The 18574-nt window shown below is 60.8% G+C and overlaps 1 protein-coding gene across 1 annotated transcript; it reads right to left on the minus strand.

Annotated features, from left to right (window-relative positions):
- Positions 1 to 1647: 1647 nt before the first annotated feature.
- Positions 1648 to 4989, minus strand: LOC309676000 (APC membrane recruitment protein 1-like; the record flags this gene model as incomplete). The annotated part of the gene is made up of 1 exon (XM_082488442.1): positions 1648 to 4989. The coding sequence occupies one exon, from the start codon at positions 4987 to 4989 to the stop codon at positions 1648 to 1650; it is 3342 nt and encodes a 1113-aa protein (XP_082344568.1).
- Positions 4990 to 18574: the final 13585 nt, after the last annotated feature.

Raw genomic sequence — 18574 nt, forward strand, 5'->3', positions numbered from 1 at the left:
TGGGTAAGTGGAAGCGCGGCAAGCAAAGCCCGGCTCTGCCCTTCCCGGCTCCCGCCGACACACGGGACAGGGCAGGACGGGCTCTCTTCTCAGAAACAAGTATCGGGACCTCATTCTGCTCGCGAGGGCCCAACGCCCCAAACCCACAGCAGCCCCTTGGGCCTGTCACCAGAGCGACGCCGGGAGCCGCCGACGTTCCCAAGCGGAGCCCCGTCCGGAGGGGCCGCGGGGGGAGAGCGCAGCGGGGGGACGCGCCGCGGGCAGGAGCGGGCAGGAGAAGCGGGCAGGGTGGGCAGAGCCGGCCCTCGCCCCGCACGCTGCGCTCCGGTGGTTCCAGTTCCTGATCAGTTTTGCTTAAGGCTACAACCTCCGCTGCAAAGAAAAGCGGGAAAGGGGCAACTCGCGTCGGGGGGGAAACAAAAGCATCGTCGGTAACTGAATTAAACTCGGAACACAGAGCCGGGACAGACGGAGGAAGAAGCTTTGTCCGTCACGGACGGGGAGGTTTGGTTTAGAGACAGCGGGGTCGAGACCACGGAGGACACAGGAGACACCTCGGGGACCACCGGCCTCAAGCAGATGTTTCCAGGAGCTCGTACGACCTCCTCGGACCAAGTCTGTCTCCTCAGCTCGCGTCCCTCCTCCGCGCTCCTTCCAAGGGGAAAAGGAAACCCAAAACCTGCAGCAACCTCCAGCCCCGTTGTCCCCTCCAGTTCGGAGGAAGGAGTCGTGAAGCCTAATTTAGGCTGCGTTACATCCCGTATTCCGATTAACAGAATACTCTCCTCGCGTGAATTTACGCACAGAAAACAACCGTACAATACTTTAAAATAAAGAAAAAAAAACAGCCAACCCACAAAACTCCCTTTTGAAGACAGTAACAGCATCGGCCACTTCGCAGCTACGGCCACGATGCACTGTGAAGACCGACCACGACACAGGAGGGACTGACGCTTTGTTCTTAGAAGGGACACCATCGACAGCACATCTCTCCGAGCGCGGCATCTTTGAGCAAATTCAAACCACACCTGGAAAACGTTATGGTGCCCATAACAGCACACGACAGCTCCTGCTTTCCTTTGGGCCCAGGGGGGAAAATAAATACACAAAAACATTACTGCAAAGCTCCCCTTTCAGCTGACCCACCTCCCGCCCTCGCTCTGCAAATAACCGGCGTCCGTCCTCCCAACGCCCCAAACGGAGACCGAGATGGAAAACATTCAAAGTGAGTCTGAACCAAAACATTTCACCCAGAAAAGGAAGAAAAAAACCCCATTTCTCTCAAAAGCTTCCCCAAGATTGCTCCCCCCCAGCACAAAACCCCCAAACCGGCCGCGCTGGCAGCGCCTCCCTTCCCGGCTTTTCCTCCAGCAGCGCCGCGCCGGGGGCTGCTGCTGCGCTTGGCGACCGAGCGCCCGGCGGCTCGCGCTGGAGATCGGGAACGGGCCTCACGTGAGCGCGCGAATCCCACAGGCGGCTCCGAACCCGCCAGAGCATCCGCAGCGGCGAGACCCCGTCCCAGGGCTGCGGGAGGAGCCCACCCTTACCGGCCCCGCTCTACATTCACGGCGCTTGCCAAGCGCCCACTAACGTCCCTCTCCTCCCGCCCGGCACTCCGCGGCCCTTTTCGCACCCTCCCCGCAGCGCCTATTGGGCTTCGCTGACATTCACGGCCGCGCCGGGGCAGCCGGCGGGCAGCGCGTGGCCGGGGCTGGCTCTGCCTTTCAGGGGCTCTGCGCAGCGCTCCGGGCTGTGTCCGGCGCGGGCGCTGCCGTCGGGATGCTGCGGCACGCCCTGGGCGATGCCCACGGGTTTGCACTTGGCGCCCTTCTCCGGGGAGCGCGCGAAACGGAAGCGCGGGGGCAGCCGGGGCTCGCTGCCCCCCGCGGGTAACGAGCGCTTTGCCGGCGCTGTGCCGGCGCCGTCCCCGTGGTGCCGGGAGGAAGCGGCCGCCCCCCGGGGCTGCCTCGCCGCGCTCTGCAGAGGCAAATCGCAGGGCCGGAGCGGGCGCCTCTTCGCCTCCGGCTCTTGGGGCCGCCTGTCCGCGCTCTCTCCGGCGACGCTGCGGCAAAGCACCGGCAAAGGGGACGTGGTGCCCAGCACCTCCGAGGGCTCCCAGGCCCTCTCCGTGGCGGCGGCCGGAGTGAAACCCCAGTGCTTCATCCCCCCGGCAGCCGCCTCGGCGTCGTGCCGCACGTGCCGTGAGCCCGGCCAGCTCAGCCCGCCCTCGGCCCCCGCCGGCTCGCCCTCCTCCTCGCTCCTGCTCCTCCTTGCGCCGCCCGAGGCCCCGCGGCCGCCCTCCCACTTCGACCAGCGCCGGCCCGGCTGAGGGCCGCCAGTGGCACCCTGCCAGCCGGCCAGCTCCAGCTCCAGCTCCAGGCTCTCCGTGTCCAGCGAGCGGCTCCTCCGGTCGACGGAGAGCGGCGCTGGCGCGGAGGGGCTCAGCCCGTGGAGGCGCAGGTGGCGCGGCAGGCTGGCAACACCCCACTCGCCGCCCGGCACGCAGCCCGCCACGGACCCCGGGGACATCCTCCCGTCGCATTCGGCCAGCGACTCTGTCCGCCCGTAGCCGTCCTCAAAGGCCTCGGCAATGTCCTCGCCGGCGTTCATCTCGGGATGCCGCTCGCACTCCCCTTCTCCTTCCTGCTCCACGTCCACGATGTCGAAGGTGACCATGGTGGGGAGGGCAGGGAGGTTCTGGGTGAAGGAGGAGCCCGAGCCGGAGCTCCCCAGGCTTTCCGAGAGGCTGGAGAAGAGGGTCCCGCTGCCGGCGAACTCCACCAGCGCTTGCGAGAAGCTCACGGCGTGCTCGGGCTCGCCGTCGCTGCCCACCCCGCGCTCGCCGGTGCCGGTCTCCGCTCCGCCGCCGCACTCGTGCTCTGCGAGCCTGTAGCCGGGGAACAGCCCCGCTTCGGCTGGGGCGCCGCCGCCGTGGATGGAGCCCCCAAACAACCCACAGTCCGGCTCCGAAGCGAAGCCCGCCTCGCCCTTCGTCAGCTGAATAAGGCAACTTCCTGGGGCTCTTGGGCCCTTGCAGCCGGCTTCGGGACACGGAGTCCCCGCAAAATCCCCCCACTCCGGGTTTTCAGCCCCAGCCCCCGAAACCCCGCCAGGCACCCCCCTGCTCGGGGCCTGCGAGGCCACCGGCTCGCTACCAAGGCCGCTCGGATTCTTGCCGACCGAGCCGCCTGCTCTGGCTTTACATTCAAGGCGCTGCTTCTCCCGCGGACACTTCTCCGTGCCGCCAACATCCAGTCCTCGCAGGAGTGGATCCCTCTGCAGCTCCCAGTACAGCAGCTCCTTCTGAATGGCCGCCAGCCGCTCTTCTTCCGTTTCCATCGGCCCTCTCTTCTCATCCAGCAGCCGCATCAGGCTCTGCTCTGCGGGGAGGCACAGGTCCAAGAAGTAGCCGAAGATGCCCGGGCGCGCCACTTTGCTCTCCAACAGGGGTTCCTCCCCGTGAGAGGGGCTCAGCAGCGCGTCAAACTCATAAAGCGCATCGCCGCTGTAACTGTCCCGGGGAAGGCGGTCCTTCTTCAGCTCACCCAGCCCATCGCCACCCTCGTCCTCCAGCCCCGGCGTCGTGGAGTCGTAATAACCCTCGTCGCTGTTAGGGGCGGACTCTTGCTGGTCGCTCTGCGGCGTCAGGAGGTCAACGCCGTCCAGCGCATCCCCCGCGTAGGGGGCGCCTTCTGCCTCCTGCGAGGCACATGTCCCCAAACCGCCGCTCGACACCGGGGCGCCGTAGCTCCCGTCCCCGGCCGCGGTGCCGCTCCACAGCTGGTGGAGGTACTCCTCCGTCTCCTCCGGCACGGCCATCTCCTCCCCACCGCCCTGGTAGGTGACCAGGCAGGAGCTGCGTTTAGCAGCGTCCCGGCCGCGCTCCGCAGAGATGGAGCTCTCGGCGATGTCGGGCTCGGCGATGTCATCGCCGCACCCCGTCAGGGAATCGAAGCTCTTCAGGGACGTGACGTCTCCCAGGATGAGGCTCAGCAGGTCCCCAGAGTGCAGGCCGGGAGGGTCGCTGTCCACGAAGTCGGGGTGAAAGGCCAGCAGCAGACTGCCCGCCTCAAACTCGGCGCAGGCACCGGCCTCGGCCTCCCATCTCCCATCCGCGGCGTTCCCCTTCCCCGCCGTCGCCGCCGCGCTGACCTCAGAGCTGCCTTCATCACCGGCGGGACAGCCAGGCTGGGCGGCCTCACCGCTGGCGGCAGCCGCGCCGGCCGAGCGCTCCTCCTCCGAGCTCCCCGGGTGGGCGGCCGCCAGAGGGACAGGGACGGGCCCCGGCCCCCTCCCCTCCGCGGCCCCGCGGCTCTCCGCTCCCACACCGGTGGCTTTGCCGGCCTCCTCCGGAGCCCCGCTCCACTCGGGCAGCTCCGCCACCTCACACTCGACAGCCTTGCTCTTCCGGTGACGCCGGATGCTGTTCAAAAAGCCTTTCAGGCCTTTCTTGGCTCTGGGAAAGGAGGACTTCTCTGCGCTGGGCTTTTTCTCACAGCCCTCCGTACTGCCGGGCGGAGAGCTGTCCCGCCGGCCCAAGTCCAACCTGTCGCTGTCGGCTCCGGCCAAGGGAGCGCTTTGGGAGATCGGCAAAGGGCAAGGACGCGTGTCCCTGCCGCCCTCCGAAGGGCTCTCCAGCTGCACCCCGCCGCCCTCGTCGCACACGGCGCCACTGAGCCCGTCGTGGGTCCGGCACTTCCCCAGGCCCTTTCTCGAGGCCGCCTTCCCCTGCCCTTTGCTCCTGCCCCCAAAGAAACTGGGCAGCGTGCAGATGCTCCTCTTCCCTCCAAACAGCTTGAGAGCCGTTTTCTTCAGCTTGCCGGGGGGCGGCTGCGCCTGCTGCGGCTCCGCTGCCGTCACGGAGGCCGTGCCCCGCTCGGGCAGCCGGTCCCCGTTCTCCTCCCGCCGCGCGGCGCTTCCCTCCCGCTGCCCGCAGAGCGCCGACTGCGACCCGCTCCGGCCAGGCTCCTCCGGGCAGCCCCTCTCCATGGCAGCCGGGTGGTTTGGCCGCATCTAGCTGGGAAAGGGGACTGTGGCAGCGGAGTCCTCTCCCGGGCGCAGAGGTCGGAGCATCGCAGCGCATCTAAAGCAAAGAGAAAGGGGAGAGGGGTGAGCAGACGGCCGCGGACGGCGCAGAGCCAGAGGCGCAGGTGTCCCGAGGCGAAGAGCTCCGTCGGCAGCCGGAACGGGACTGGACCCGCCAAAGCCTCCGACAGCCGCTGGGTTCCCTCCACGCCTGGAAGTCGGGCGGGAGAACGTGGCGAGGCTCCGACCCACCCGGGCGCGGGGGCAGGACAGCCACGTGTCGCCATCCGGCAGCGTCCCCGCTGCCCGGGGACGGGCACGTCTGACCCACAGCCACCGCGCTCCCACCCCGTCGGCTTCCCGGCCTTTTGCCTTCGGGTACCGCCACCTCCGAGCGGGGAACCCCCGGCTGCTCCGGCAGGGAGAGGGGCCGACGCCGCCGACCCCACCGCCGGCCCCCCCAGCCCCAGCGCCGAGGGGCGGGGAGCGCTGCGACGGGGAGCCAAGCCCGGGCGCAGCCCCGCTCTGCGCACCGCTCCGGGCAGAGAGCCGCTTTCCGCACTTTTTCATTCTTTTTAAGACGTTTCTGTTGTTTTCAAAATCACCCCTCCGGCCAGAAGCGCTGCGTTAGACCCACCCGCGATGAGCCGCCCCGAGCAGAGGGTCCCCACGGGTCGGGACGGTGTTTCCCCCCGCGGCTGATGCCGACCCCCGCTCCGCCGGGGGGGGCTGCAGGGACCCCCCCGCCCCCGGCCCGGCCCGGCCCGGCCCGGCGCCGCCTCTGTGTCCCCCGGGGGGGGACGGGGCAGACACGAGACCTCCACCCCCCGGCCATAAACGCCGAGAACGGGGCTTTGCCACGCACACCCCCCAGCGGCGCAGGGCCGCCTTTCCCCCGCCCGGCCCCGCGGCCGAGGGCACGTTCGGCTCCGCCGGGGGCGGCGGGTCGGACCCGGGGGCGGTGCGGGCGGGCAGGTCCCGAGGCCCGCAGGGGAGCGGGGGCCCGGCGGCCCCGGGAGGAGCCCCCGCGGCGGGGCCGCCCCGCTGCAGAAGCCCCGGCCGGGCCCGGCGGCGGCGAGCGCAGCCCGTCCCTCCCGCCGCCCGCCCCGGCCGCGCTCCCCGAGCCGCGGGCGGCCGCGCCGGCGATGGCGGAGGAAGGCCCCCACCGCCCCGCTCCCTCGCACTCACCGGCTGCGCGGGGGCGGCGGCGAGCGGGGGGCGGCGGCGGGACCGGCCCGGCCCTCCCGGGCCAGCCCAGCCCGCGGGCGAGTGGCCGCCGGGGCAGCGGGTCCGCCCGGCGCGCCGGGAGGGGCGTGGCCTGCGCCGGAGAGGGCGTGGCCTAGGTGCCGTGGCCGCAGCGGAGTTGGCGTAACGTGAGGCGCGGCCTTTGTGGTGGGGGCGCGGCGGCTCTGACGTCAGGCCGGGTGTGACGCGCGGCACGCGAGCGGTGGGTCTAAGCGTGAGCGCCGAGCGCGGGGCTGGCGGGTGCGTGACGTAGTGCGCCGCGGTGGGGGGGAGCGTTGTGGTGCGCGTGGCGGGGTGTCACCTCTCCCCACCCGCATCGCCACCGCCGCGCGCGCGCGCGCGTGTGTGTGACGGTGCGTGACGCGCTGCCCGCGGGGAGTCCCCGGCAGGGGGGCAGCCGGGTGGCGGGAGGGACATGTCCGGGAGGCGGGAAAAGGGAGGGAAGGAAGGGAGGAAAGAGGGGAAAAGAGCCGGAAAGAGGAAGCGAAGAGAAAGTGAAAGAGAGAGTGAAGAGAAGGAGAGAGTGAAAGTGAGAGGGAGAGCGGGAAGAAGGAGGGAGGGAAGGAAAGAGGGGGGGGAGAAGGAAGGATGGGAAGGAAGAAGAAAGGGGGAGAAGGAAGGAGGTGGAAAAGGTAGGAAGGGAAGGAAGAGGAAAGGGGAGAAGGAAGGAGGGGGGGAGGGAAGGAAGGAAGAAGAAGGGGAGAGGGAGGGAGGAAGGAAAGGAAGAAGAAAGGGGGAGAAGGAAGGAAGGAAAGAGGGGGAGACAGTGGGAAGGAAGGAGGGAAGGAAGTGCCCCTGACAGCTGTCCCGCAGGACCGTACGCTGCTGTGACCTCCCCATCGTGGGGACAAAGGCAGCAGCTGAGGCCACCTCTGAGAGCAAGCGGAGCGGGACCATCCTGGGGAAGAGGCCACCAGCCCCGCGCTTCCCCAGGGGGAGAAACTCCTGATCACCCCTAATTGAATTTAGGGATGAAAAAAAAAATACACAGGCGGGGGAAAGGGCAGAGGGCAGGCACTGAGTGCCACTGATTGATGAGTTCCAATTATTTCCCTTCGTTTTAAATACAGGCAGAGGTCTGGAAGGTAATCAGCTGGGAAAAATGAAACGTGGGGCTGGGTCAGCGCTGCCACGGGCTCTCCCCTGAACAGGATGGAAACCTCATCCAGAAAGGCAAAAAAAAAAAAAGAAGAGCTGTTGAAAGGATGGGCAGGGACAAGGGTTGTGCACCTGGTGGCACTTGGTGGTTCCTGGGTCATGAGCTCAAGTCTCATCTCAGTCTTCAAATTATTCCTCTGGAGTCGTGATCCTGTGCAACCTCATTGCAGCCCGCTGGGTTGTTACTCCGGGCATCCTTCCCGCATCCTGCACACTTCTTGGCTTAAAATACATTCCCCAAAGCACTTGGGTTGTTTTTCCATATCCCCTTTTTGAGGTCTAAGACTGCTAAAGCTGCAACGGCATTTTCTCCCGGGGCGATGGCAAAGCCTCCTGTGCCAGCTGGGGGTCCCCGGCAGGGACGGGGGTTATCCGGGGGACTGCTGGCAATGCTCACGACTGCAGGTGTTTAATACCGCGTTGTCAGTTTAATACTGGGGCCCATTGGTGGACTGAGAGCTGGCTGTGTGACAGAACTCAGGGGGTTGTGATTAATGGAGCAGAGTCTAGTTGGAGGCCTGTAACCAGCGGTGTCCCCCAGGGGTCAATGCTCAGTCCAATCTTGTTCAATATATTCATCAGTGACCTGGATGAGGGGACAGAGTGTATTCTCAGCAAGTTCGCTGATGATACCAAACTGGGAGGGGTGGCTGACACCCCAGAGGGCCGTGCTGCCATCCAGCGTGCCCTGGACAGGCTGGAGAGCTGGGCAGAGAAGAACCTAATGAGGTTCAACGAAAGCAAGTGCAAGGTCCTGCACCTGGGGAGGAAGAATGCAAAGCACCAGTATAGGTTAGGGGCGGACCTGCTGGGAAGTAGTTCTGAGGAGAAGGATCTGGGGGTTGTGGTAGACAGTAAATTATCCATGGCCCAGCAATGTGCCCTTGTTGCCAAAAAGGCCAATGGAATCCTGGGCTGCATAGGGAAGAGTGTGGCCAGTAGGGCGAGGGAGGTCATTCTCCCCCTCTACTCTGCACTGGTGAGGCCACAACTGGAATACTGTGTCCAGTTCTGGGCTCCCAAGTTCAAGAGGGACAGGGAAGTGCTGGAGCGAGTCCAGTGAAGAGCAGCTAAGATGATTAAGGGATTGGAGCATCTCCCTTATGAGGAAAGGCTGAGAGCGCTGGGACTCTTTAGCCTGGAGAAGAGAAGGCTGAGGGGAGACCTTATTATGGCGTACAAGTATCTAAAGGGTGGGCTGAAGGAGGATGGAGCCAGGCTCTTTTCAGTGGTTCCCAGTGACAGGACGAGGGGCAATGGGCACAAGTTGGAACACGGGAAGTTCCGTTCAAATACACGGAAAAACTTCTTTACGGTTCAGGTGACAGAGCACCGGCAGAGGCTGCCCAGGGAGGGGGGGGGAGTCCCCTTCTCTGGAGATTTTCAAGCCCCGCCTGGATGCAGTCCTGAGTGATGTGCTCTGGGCAATCCTGCTTTGGCAGGGGAGTGGGGCTGGGTGATCTCTAGAGGTCCCTTCCAACTCTGAAAATTCTGTGATTCCGTGAAACCTGCAGCTTTAATTGCCTGCTAGTAAATACAAATCGACTCCTTCGCTGCAAACAAGGCCCTGCTGAAAAAACACACTGGAAGTCAGTTGTCATCATGCAAATGTATTTCACACTTTGAAGTGTTTCTTTTTTTTTTTTTTTTCCCCCTTTTTTCTCCAAAGTGATTTTAAAAGCCCTGACACAACAACATCGCTCCACGAAGGAAGACACGGGCATCTGTAACGCTTGCAGGCTTCCTCACGACTCTTGTTTCCCAGAGGCGGGAGCAAAACGGGTCTTTCTGGGGCTGAACATGGCTCTGCTGTAGTCTCTGCTGAGGATACTAATTGAAAAAAAAAAAAAAACAAAAAAAACCCCAAAAAAAAAACCAACAAAGAGATTACAAACTTTATACAAAGGGCTGGGATAGGTAGGGCAGCTGTGGGGCTCGAGGGCTTCCAGCTTGGGGACACAGGTCAGCAGTAACATGGGTGCTGAGGGGACCAATTATTGACATAATTAGCAGCCAGCTCATTAATCAACACAGTTGTCAGCGAGTTGTAGCTCTTCTGAGTCTCTGACCGGTTCTTCCCTCCCTCCAGAGATGGTGAGGCCACGGCCACGGCTCCTCTCCTGTGCCGGTCTCTGCCAGCTGGGATGAGCATCTGCTCCCCCCGGTCCGATCCTCCGGCATCCCGCCGGGATAATCCCCATCCTTAACTCCCACGGGGGCTGAGCAGCAGGCAGGAACAGCAGCAGTGTCATTGCTTTTTTAGAGCCCCTTCCCTCTTTTGCCATCAGTCTGCACCGGAGATGGGCGCTGCCAAGTGAGGGATCCGAAAATGAGCTGCCAAACCCTCAAACCCACCGGTGCTCTGCGTGTTCTGGTTTTTGGGTTTTTTTGTTTGTTTGTTTTTTGTTTGTTTAAAATGAGGAAAAAAGTGGGGTTGTTTTTATTTGCTTTCTATTGATGCCCCTTTTAGGCTACCCTCATTTTGTATTTTCAGGCTTTACTTCAGCTCCCGTAAGTAAGAAAAAGGGGGGACGAGCTGTGGGTGGGCCGTAGGGATGCGGCGCTGGTTTTCTGTGGGCAGAAGGGCCACGGTGCGGGACTGCCCCCTCCTTCCCCGGCGAGGGGCTGTGGATGCCCCCAGAAAGCCTGAAGCAGCTCCTTGCAGCAGCCCACGAGTGATAACAGCGATGCTCCGCATCCCTCTGGTCGGAATTGGGGTGGCTTTTGTGTCACCTGCAGCTCGGTGGCAGCACCCAGCTCTATCTTCTGCTCCACCTAAGGCCTTGCAAGTGGTTTGCTGTCATTCCTGGGACAGCTGATTTCATTTCTTCCCTATGCCCATGGCCTCTTCCCCCATCCAGCTCTAGAGGAGCTTATCATATCCCATCCTGTCCTGCCTGCCATTACGGGGCCGTAAGCCAGCAGCTCCCAGCCGGTGGCTCCCGCTGGGTCCGCACAGCCGGGGACAGTCCCAGGGTGCCCATCCTGGGTACGGAGCGATGCCCCGGCATTGCCGCAGCAACTGGGTTTGGGGGTTTCTGGCATCACCGGGGGGCTCTGGGTCCCCCCGCAGCTCAGCCCCAAGGTCCTGCTACCGCCTCCAGGGCGGCCACCGGCCCCGGGTGCTGCTCACTGGTGGGGGCTCTGTGCTGGAGATTTAGTTTTAATCTCTCTATTTTTAGATGCTGAAAGCTCTTTTATGCTGGAGGGATTTGGGGAAAGTAAAAGGAAAAAAAGAGTTATTTTCTCTCTGACACATGAGCTGTCAGTGAAGGCTTTTTTTTTGGGGGGGGGTGTGGTGTGTATTTTTATTGAGTCGTATTTATCTGTTAGAAAGGAGAAGATGGGAAGGAGGAGTTAAGCCAAAAGGAAAGGCTGCCCAGCGGGTGTCCCGGACGCTTTGGGCACGGAAGACATCGCAGGAGCAGCAGCAAGACCAGTCTCCGGTCCTCCTGCTTCCCAAAAACCATGCGCTGGAGCCAGGCGGGTTCCCCCTGACCCAGGGTAGACGCGGGATTCGGAGCAGCCAGAGCGTGGGAAGGAGCTGGAGAGTGAGCAGGAGAGCTCAGCTTTTGGGAATACTCTTTGGCAACAGCAAGGCAAAGGGCTGCAAGTGTTGGGGACCATCCCCTGCACTCCCTGAAAAGCTTTTTTTAACCAAATCACCCGCTCTTTGCAGGAATCGCTTCCGTCTGTGTGGATTTGGGGAACCAGTTTTGATGCTGGGCTGACCTCTAAGGGAGAGCTCAGTTATTGCAGTTATTGGGCTGGAGCCATGCTGAGCCGGGTCTCCCCCAAAGCCCTCTCGACAACCCCAGAAGATGAGCTGGAGCTTCACGATGCTGCAGGTTTGGCCTCCCTCGGTCCCCTGAGCCTTTAGCATCGGCAGCTCCGAGTCATAACCCCACAGCGAGGTACGCGGTGCCCTATAAAATACCATAGCCAGGCTCCATCGCCCTGGAAGGACACAAACCTGCCGGCTTTTGCAGCACCACCTCCACCTCTGCGTGGGTCTACTCCACCCCACGTGGGCTTCCTTATGGGTTTCTCCATTTTTCCCTGCTTCCCCCCCCATCCCCCCCAATTTTTCCACCGAGCGAGCAGACAAAAGGGCAGGGGGGAGGTTGGACACCGAGATGTCTGGTTTATGTCACGACCGCTGGTCTCGTGGGGACGCGGCGGTGGCCGTGCGCAGCACACATGGGATGAACACACCAGTGCCGTGCGCTGCTGATGAAAAGCCGTTGTCATCTCAAAGTCACGCACATCATTTTCACTGTGCTTCATCAAAGCCACAAAAAAAGAGGAGATAAAAACACCCCAAAGAGCTTCTTGGCCGTTTATATCTTGCTTTGAAGGAGGGCTGGGGAGGGGACTGGGAACCACGGAGGGGTTTGGTGGCTTCGATGCCACCCGAGCTTGCAGGAGGATTGTGTGCGAGGTGGGTACAGGCGCTGGGAGCAGCAGAGGGTTTGCATGGCCGCACCACCCGCAGCTCCCAGGCACCGTGTGGGGTGGCCCTGGCTGCCACATCTTTGTGGCTTCGCACCTGAGTGGGACCTAGGTGGGTAAAGCCACCGCCGCGGCGCGCTCGGGCACCAGAGGGCATCAGGGACCTGCTCAGCCCAGCACTACCAGCGGGCTCTGCCCCAGGGACGGCTGGTGGTGGCTTTTGGTCGTTCCCTTTGGTTGGGGAGCCTGAAAACGTGTCCTGTTTTTAGAAGCCAGCTGCATGTCAGCAAGGCGTACGCGCTATTATTATTTTAGCCGTCTGTTCTCTATAACAGTTGGTTTATTATGTTTGGTTGGTTTGTTTTTTTTTTTTTCTTCTCGTGAGTTTTACAAAGGTTCAAAGCAGAGCCTCTCATGCGCTGCGCTTGGTGGAGCTGGTGGCATCATCCAGCAGCACGCGCAGGGTCGGAGGATGCGGGATGCCGTCCCGCTCTGCTCCGACCCTCCGGTCCGGGTACCCGCAGGTCACTGCTCGGCAAACCGCCTCCCCGGCAGGGAGGGCAGGCAGCAATAAGGGCTTCCCGGAGATCCTAAGGAGAAGCCTGAAGGATCGTGTTATATTATAAATCCAATTATCGCCTCGTTTCTCTCACCGAGAGTGAAAGCAGCCGGATTTCCTCCCTCCCTGCATCCTTCTCCTTCCTGGGTGGTGTTTTTGGCCAAGAGACTAATGAGCCCAAGCCCTGCCGCAGCGCTGGGGGACCATCTACGGCTTCGCTGAACCCCGCTTCCCTCCTTCCTGTCCCACCAGCTCATCGCTGGGAGGAGGGTATGGAAATAAAACAGCTTTCACCCAGGAGGGTCTGGTTTCCCCGGCTGTGCCTGGATAGCCCACGGAGCGGGAGATGCCATGCGGCTGGCTGCTGGGATGCCCCTCCTGCGGGACCTGGAGGGAGACGCCGCCGGCAAGAACGGAAGGAGGACAGAGGTTGCCGTCTCCCGGGCACCAGCTTTTCATGTATTTCCTCCTGTTTCTGTATTGCCAAAAAAAAAAAAAAGTTGATCTTGCGAATGAGGGAGGGCTGGGACGCAGAGCGCCTGCAGCGGGACGGGCTCGGCCTGGATGCAGGGGGGGTGCTTGGGGGCAGGGATGTCCCCATCCTCTGCGATGGCACCCTGTCCCCTCCTGGGTGCGATCTTGGGGAGATGGAGGAGACTAAACTGCCCCTTCGTTGTCCTCTTATGGGTAAGGGGAGAAGAGCCCCAAGTGTGGCTCTGTTCTCCAGCTGAGCTCAAAGGAGAGGCAGCAGAATCATAGAATGGTTTGGGTTGGAAGGGACCTGTGGGACAGTGGGACAGCGAAAGCCAAGGAACCGTGGCACTGGTGTGGCGCAGCTACTCGATGGCATGTGAGAAAGAGTAGTTACAGTTTTATTAGCCAAAGGCAGCTCTTATAGGTGGAAGAATAACTGGAAAATAACGATTAGATGCTCGGGCATTGCCCTGGCTTAATGAGAGATGGTTTTAAGCAGAAGTTTGCCAAAAAGCCCCCCCCAATAAATGTGGATCTGAGTCCCTCAAGAAACTGCATTGACTACAACCACCACAGGAGAGAAGTCAGTCGGGCGAGAGAAGCCAAGCTGGTTTCACACCAGTCAAGATCCTCAACTGGCTGCTCTGGCTTTTGACCACTGGTACCAGAGCTGGAGGCAGCGATGGACTTTTCCCTTTGCTTTCCAGGGCTGGAGAAGCTGCTAACGTGAAGGACATTCATTTGAATAAGACCTGTAGCCTCCGTGTGGGAGCCCCGGGAGGGATGACAGGCACGACTGTTTTACGGGAAGTATCTCCGAGATTAAGGAATGCCGAAGGCAAAGCAGAATCAAATATGATTAAAAAGTGATTAAGGCTGAGTCTGAAAAACAGGACTTGAGGAAAGAAACCCTAGGAGAGAAACAGAGGGATTTCAGCGCACGCTCAGCACGGTGAAAGGGCTTGAGCTACAGGAAAGCCACAGAGCCCGAGTCTGTCTGACACAGCTCAGACCTCACAGATGCTGTTTGTGAACTTTGTGTGTGTGCGGCTTGTTCACTGCATGTGGTTTTTTCTATTTGTTGCAGTGAATGGCGCCTGCTGAAAACTACGGAGTTGGGAACCGACACGCTCTGATCCCAGCAGCTCCAGCCTGGGGACCGGTGGGGAGGATTTCTCCGTGCTTTGCGCTCGCGTTGGATGGAACACATGTGGACCTTTTGGGTCAGATCTTTTGTTTTCTCGCTGTGCCTGGGCTTCGCTTGCTGCTCTGTGGATGCTGCGCATGGATTCGGCCCAACAGGGCAGAGCAAAGGTGGTGATGGCGGGGGCTCCCCTTGTATCGTCCCCACAGGGGCTGCTGGGAGCCAGGAGGGCCCCAACGATGGCTGAGGTCTCCCTGAGCCCCAACTCCCGTTGCCTCAACTCCTCGGTTTTAACCGTGGCACCTCTCTCTTCCTGCTTTCCCACAGGACGGCTGTGGAGTCAGGCTGCCAGGGCCTCGAGGGCACGGATGGCCCTGAGCAGCCTCACCTGGGCCCCACACCGATGGGCTCAGGAGCCCATTTAAGCTCTGTCCTGGCTCCCCAGCCCTCCCTGGGCGGTCTCGCAGGGCTCCAGCTCAGTCCCATCCTGTCCCATCCCTGGCCATGGAGCCTGAGGCATGGGTTGACTTCCCAGCCTGACCGTGGAGCTGCATCATCACCATCACTGGACACTTTTTGTCCAGTTCTGGGCTCCCCAGTTCAAGAAGGACAGGGAACTGCTGGAGAGGGTCCAGCAAAGGGCTACAGAGATGATGAGGGGAGTGGAGCATCTGTCTGACGAGGAAAGGCTGAGGGACGTGGGGCTTTTTAGTCTGGAGAAGAGAAGGCTGACGGGGGATCTTATCAACGCTTGTCAATCCTTCAAGGGAGGGTGCCGGGGGGATGGGAACAGTCTTTTTCCAGTGGTGCCCAGTGACAGGACAAGAGGGAACGGGCACAAACGTGACCATAGGCAGTTCCATCTCAACCTGAGGAGGGACTTCTCTCCTGTGGGGGCGGCAGAGCACTGGCACAGCTGCCCAGAGAGGGGGGGAGTCTCCCCCTCTGGAGCCATTCCAAACCCGCCTGGAGGTGTCCTGTGCCACTGCTGGAGGTGCCCCTGCTCTGGCGGGGGGTGGCACTGGGGGAGCTCCAGAGGGCCCTTCCAGCCCCCACCAGTCTGGGATTCATGAACGTGCCTTGGTTGGCCTTGGCCACCATCCTTGTCCCGCTCGCCTTGCTCAGGCACCACGGGGCCAGCCCCTGCCCTGCCAGCTGGGCTATCACTCCTGGCCCTTGGCCAGCGCGGTTGGTGTCATGGCTGCTGACCTCAAATGTCCCCTAAATACCCCTAAAGGGTGTTCTGGGGCCAGACAAGAGCTGCTGTGTTTGGAGAAGGGATGTCAAAAGGGCAGGATGCCAGAGACCCGCCAACGTATAAATAAACCAATCCTTTATAAAGCCGCACGAGGCTGGCCGTGTTTGTTCTCGCGCCAAAGGCTGGCTGAGGAAGACTCCCTTCTCTTCCCCGCACTTCGGAAATGCATGGGAAGGTTTCCAGGGCATTACTTGGCATCTCCAAAGGGTGGGTGCAGATGGAGGAGCGAGGCCACGCTGCTTCAACCGGACCCTCAGAGAAGGTTTCTCCTGTTCTCCTGCTACTGGGGAGGAGGTGGTGGTGAGCTTGGCTCCATCCTGGACCATCCGGGCTGCGTGCTGCCCCCCCCCGGAATGCAGCCTGGGCAGGCTCCAGCTCAGGGCGCTGCGGTTTGTGCTCCGTCTTCAGCTTGTGCCTTGGTTAATCCCTTTCCAGTGATGCAAGAGGTGGGGATTTGCTGCTTCCCTTTGCCTCATGGTCTTTGTTCCCTGGGTAACTTCTCCTTCATTCAATTTTCATGTGCTTGGCTCCACCCCGGTTCTTCTTTTTTTTTTCTTTTTTTTTTTTTTTCCTTGGGAATACCCCACCCAGCACAACGGGGCTTTGTAACAACACCTCCTCCTGCAAGCCACGGTAGATGTCTTTCCAGCCCCCCCCCCGGGCGCTGCGCCCTGCCTTCTTCCCGGGGCGAATCCTGCCTGCGTGTCCGTGCAGAAGGCTCGGCGGTGGGAAGAAATGGCGCTTTCTCGCACAAGGCTCGGCGAGAAAAGGCAGGAACTCACATGTCGGCGCCCGCACGCGTTTCCAGCATGTCTGAGGACTTTCCTCCTCCGCCCCGGGTCGTTGCCGTTGAACGGTGACGCGTAAAGTCGTGTTGGCTTTGATCGGGAGGTTTGCTCCGTTTGATCTGATCTGTTTGATCTCGTCTCCCGCTTCCCCGCCGCGCTCTGCTACATTCTTCCCTGTGCTTTTTTGCAACGTGGGGAAGTTAAATTCCTCCACGTGCATATTAACGTCGTGGCAAGGATGTGCTGTTGTCTTCTACAGGCTCCTGTTCCTTTTTGGATAAACCGCTTGTTTGCAGTAATAAAATGCGTCTTGGTGTGAAACTAAGGGGAAAAAAAAAGTGAAATCTGGAAGCGAGCCAGACGCAGGGAGGGAGGAGTGCTCTTTTCTGCTATTGTTTCTTCCAAAAAAAAATCCCCATGAACCACTCAAGAAAGAAAACTCCCTGGCGGATGCCTATAGATTGTTCATTGGCGTGACACTATGGGCTGCGGGGAAGCGCCGAGGTTCGAGGGCCCGAAGCGAAGCCGGGTCTTGCCGCTCCTATTCTGCACCCCAAAAAGTCTCTCCTGACCTCGTGGCATGTTATTTTTGCTCGGTGGCTGCTCGCTTGAGTGCCTCAGGGAGGACGGAGCCCACCACGGCTTCTCCAGGCTCCCACCCGTCGCAGCTCGGAGTCCCCATCGGGGACGCGGTTGTGCCGCTTTGCTGTGCTGTTTTAGAAAATCCCCCAATATTGCCCCAAAGTAGCGTGATCTCAGGTGCTTCTTAACGCTGGAGCGAGCTGCTGGTCTGCAGGTGCTCTCCCTTTGGTGATGAGTGGGGGGTAACGAAGCATTTAGTGAGCGGGGCGGGTTCGGGCACTGTGCACTTGGTGTTTTATTGCGACACTTCAACTGCCAGCCCTTATTTACGGTCTTTTTTCCTCTTCTTGAGCCCTCTTACAACACTGATGCCCCCGGGGATATTTTTGATTGCCTCACAGCATCCTCAACTCCTTGTTTTGGGGATTTTGAAGGCAACGAGAGACCTGTGCCAAGGAGGAAAGGGGGATGCAATGAGACCCCCAGGAGGAGATGATCCTATAGATTTGTTAGCTCAGGCTCACCCAGGGGGGAGGTTCACCTCTTTTTTTCCACTGGACAGTACTAAACCAGTCCTACAATTTTCTAGCATCTAGGAGAGACGCTGGCATCTGGATTTAGGAAAGACACTTAGCTCCTTGAAGTAGGAGTGCTGCGGTGATAAAGAGACCACGTAACGGAGGCAAAACTGGCCGTGAACAGGCATTTTTGGCTTTAAACCTGGGATAAAGTGACCTCAGCATCTGTACCATGGCCCCAGCGGCGCACGCTTGGCAGCCCACCCCGGAGGGGCTTGTGCGAAGCCATTGCTTTTTCCCCACGGAGAAATCGGCCGGGGATTTTTTCCGGTTGAAACCACCGAAGCCGCTTCTGGCGGAGCCGTTTCCCACTCAGGGCTGAGCCGACGCCGTGTCAGCGCCGTGCGGATGCGCAGGGATGCTGGTCGGCGGCAGCCGCTCCGGGCATCGCCCGACCTCCCCCAGGAAGGAGCACGACTCAGTTGCTGGTGCAATCAGGTGTACGAAAGGATTGCTTAAATATTTTTAAAAAGCAAATAATAGCGATTTTTATCAGAGGCAATGGATTTGGCAGCTGCGCAGCAGCCTGTAGGAAACGGAGCTGGCTGAGCGCTTCTGCGGTGAGACAGGTAAATTAACACAGCCTGACAAATAAATCACCAACTTTTGGCCCCAGAATTAATGCTCGTTTGAAGTGAGACTGATATCATTGTGTACGACTTGCCTGGTCACATAGGCAGCTTTTCAGAGCCCACGGCCGGCTGGTTGTGGGCTACGATGGTCTCCGGCTGACTGGGGCAGCGCTCTCGCCCCGAGCCAGCCCCAGGAGCTGTAACGCCGTTTTCCTGACCCTCCTGCGACCGGGAATTGGAGTCCCGGTTTTCCAGGACAAGGACTAACAGCCCTGGAGCACTTTTCCTGCAGGATCCTTCGCTGGTTACTCTCTCTGCGCAAGTACTCGCCCGCACCCGAGGTACGTCTTCGCCTTTGCCGGGATGACCACGCAGCGCTGCGTGCCTTTCCTTGCAAGGCTGGCTCTCCGCGCCGTGACTTTCTCCAGCCCTTCTCTTCTGAAATCCGATCGGGAGGGCGATGGTGCCGCTAATGATGCCTAATGCCATGTCCCTGCCTGTGCCGTCCCAGCCAGGAGGCACGGCGCCCGCGGGAGCTGCCTGCAAAGGGCTGCAAACAGCCCGCTGGGGTCGACCCTGCCTCCACCTTCCGTGCCAAGGAGAAAAAGCATTTTATTTCTTTTTTTTTTTTTTTTTTTTCTTTTGCTGATGTAAAATGCACTCTCGGGCACACCTGCTTTTACGTCGTTGGTGGTGGTTTTGCTCAGCTGCCCGAAGCCAGGGCAAAGCCAAACATCGC

This window comes from Vanellus vanellus (genome assembly GCF_965231255.1).
Source record: "Vanellus vanellus genome assembly, chromosome: 10".
NCBI lineage: Eukaryota > Metazoa > Chordata > Aves > Charadriiformes > Charadriidae > Vanellus > Vanellus vanellus.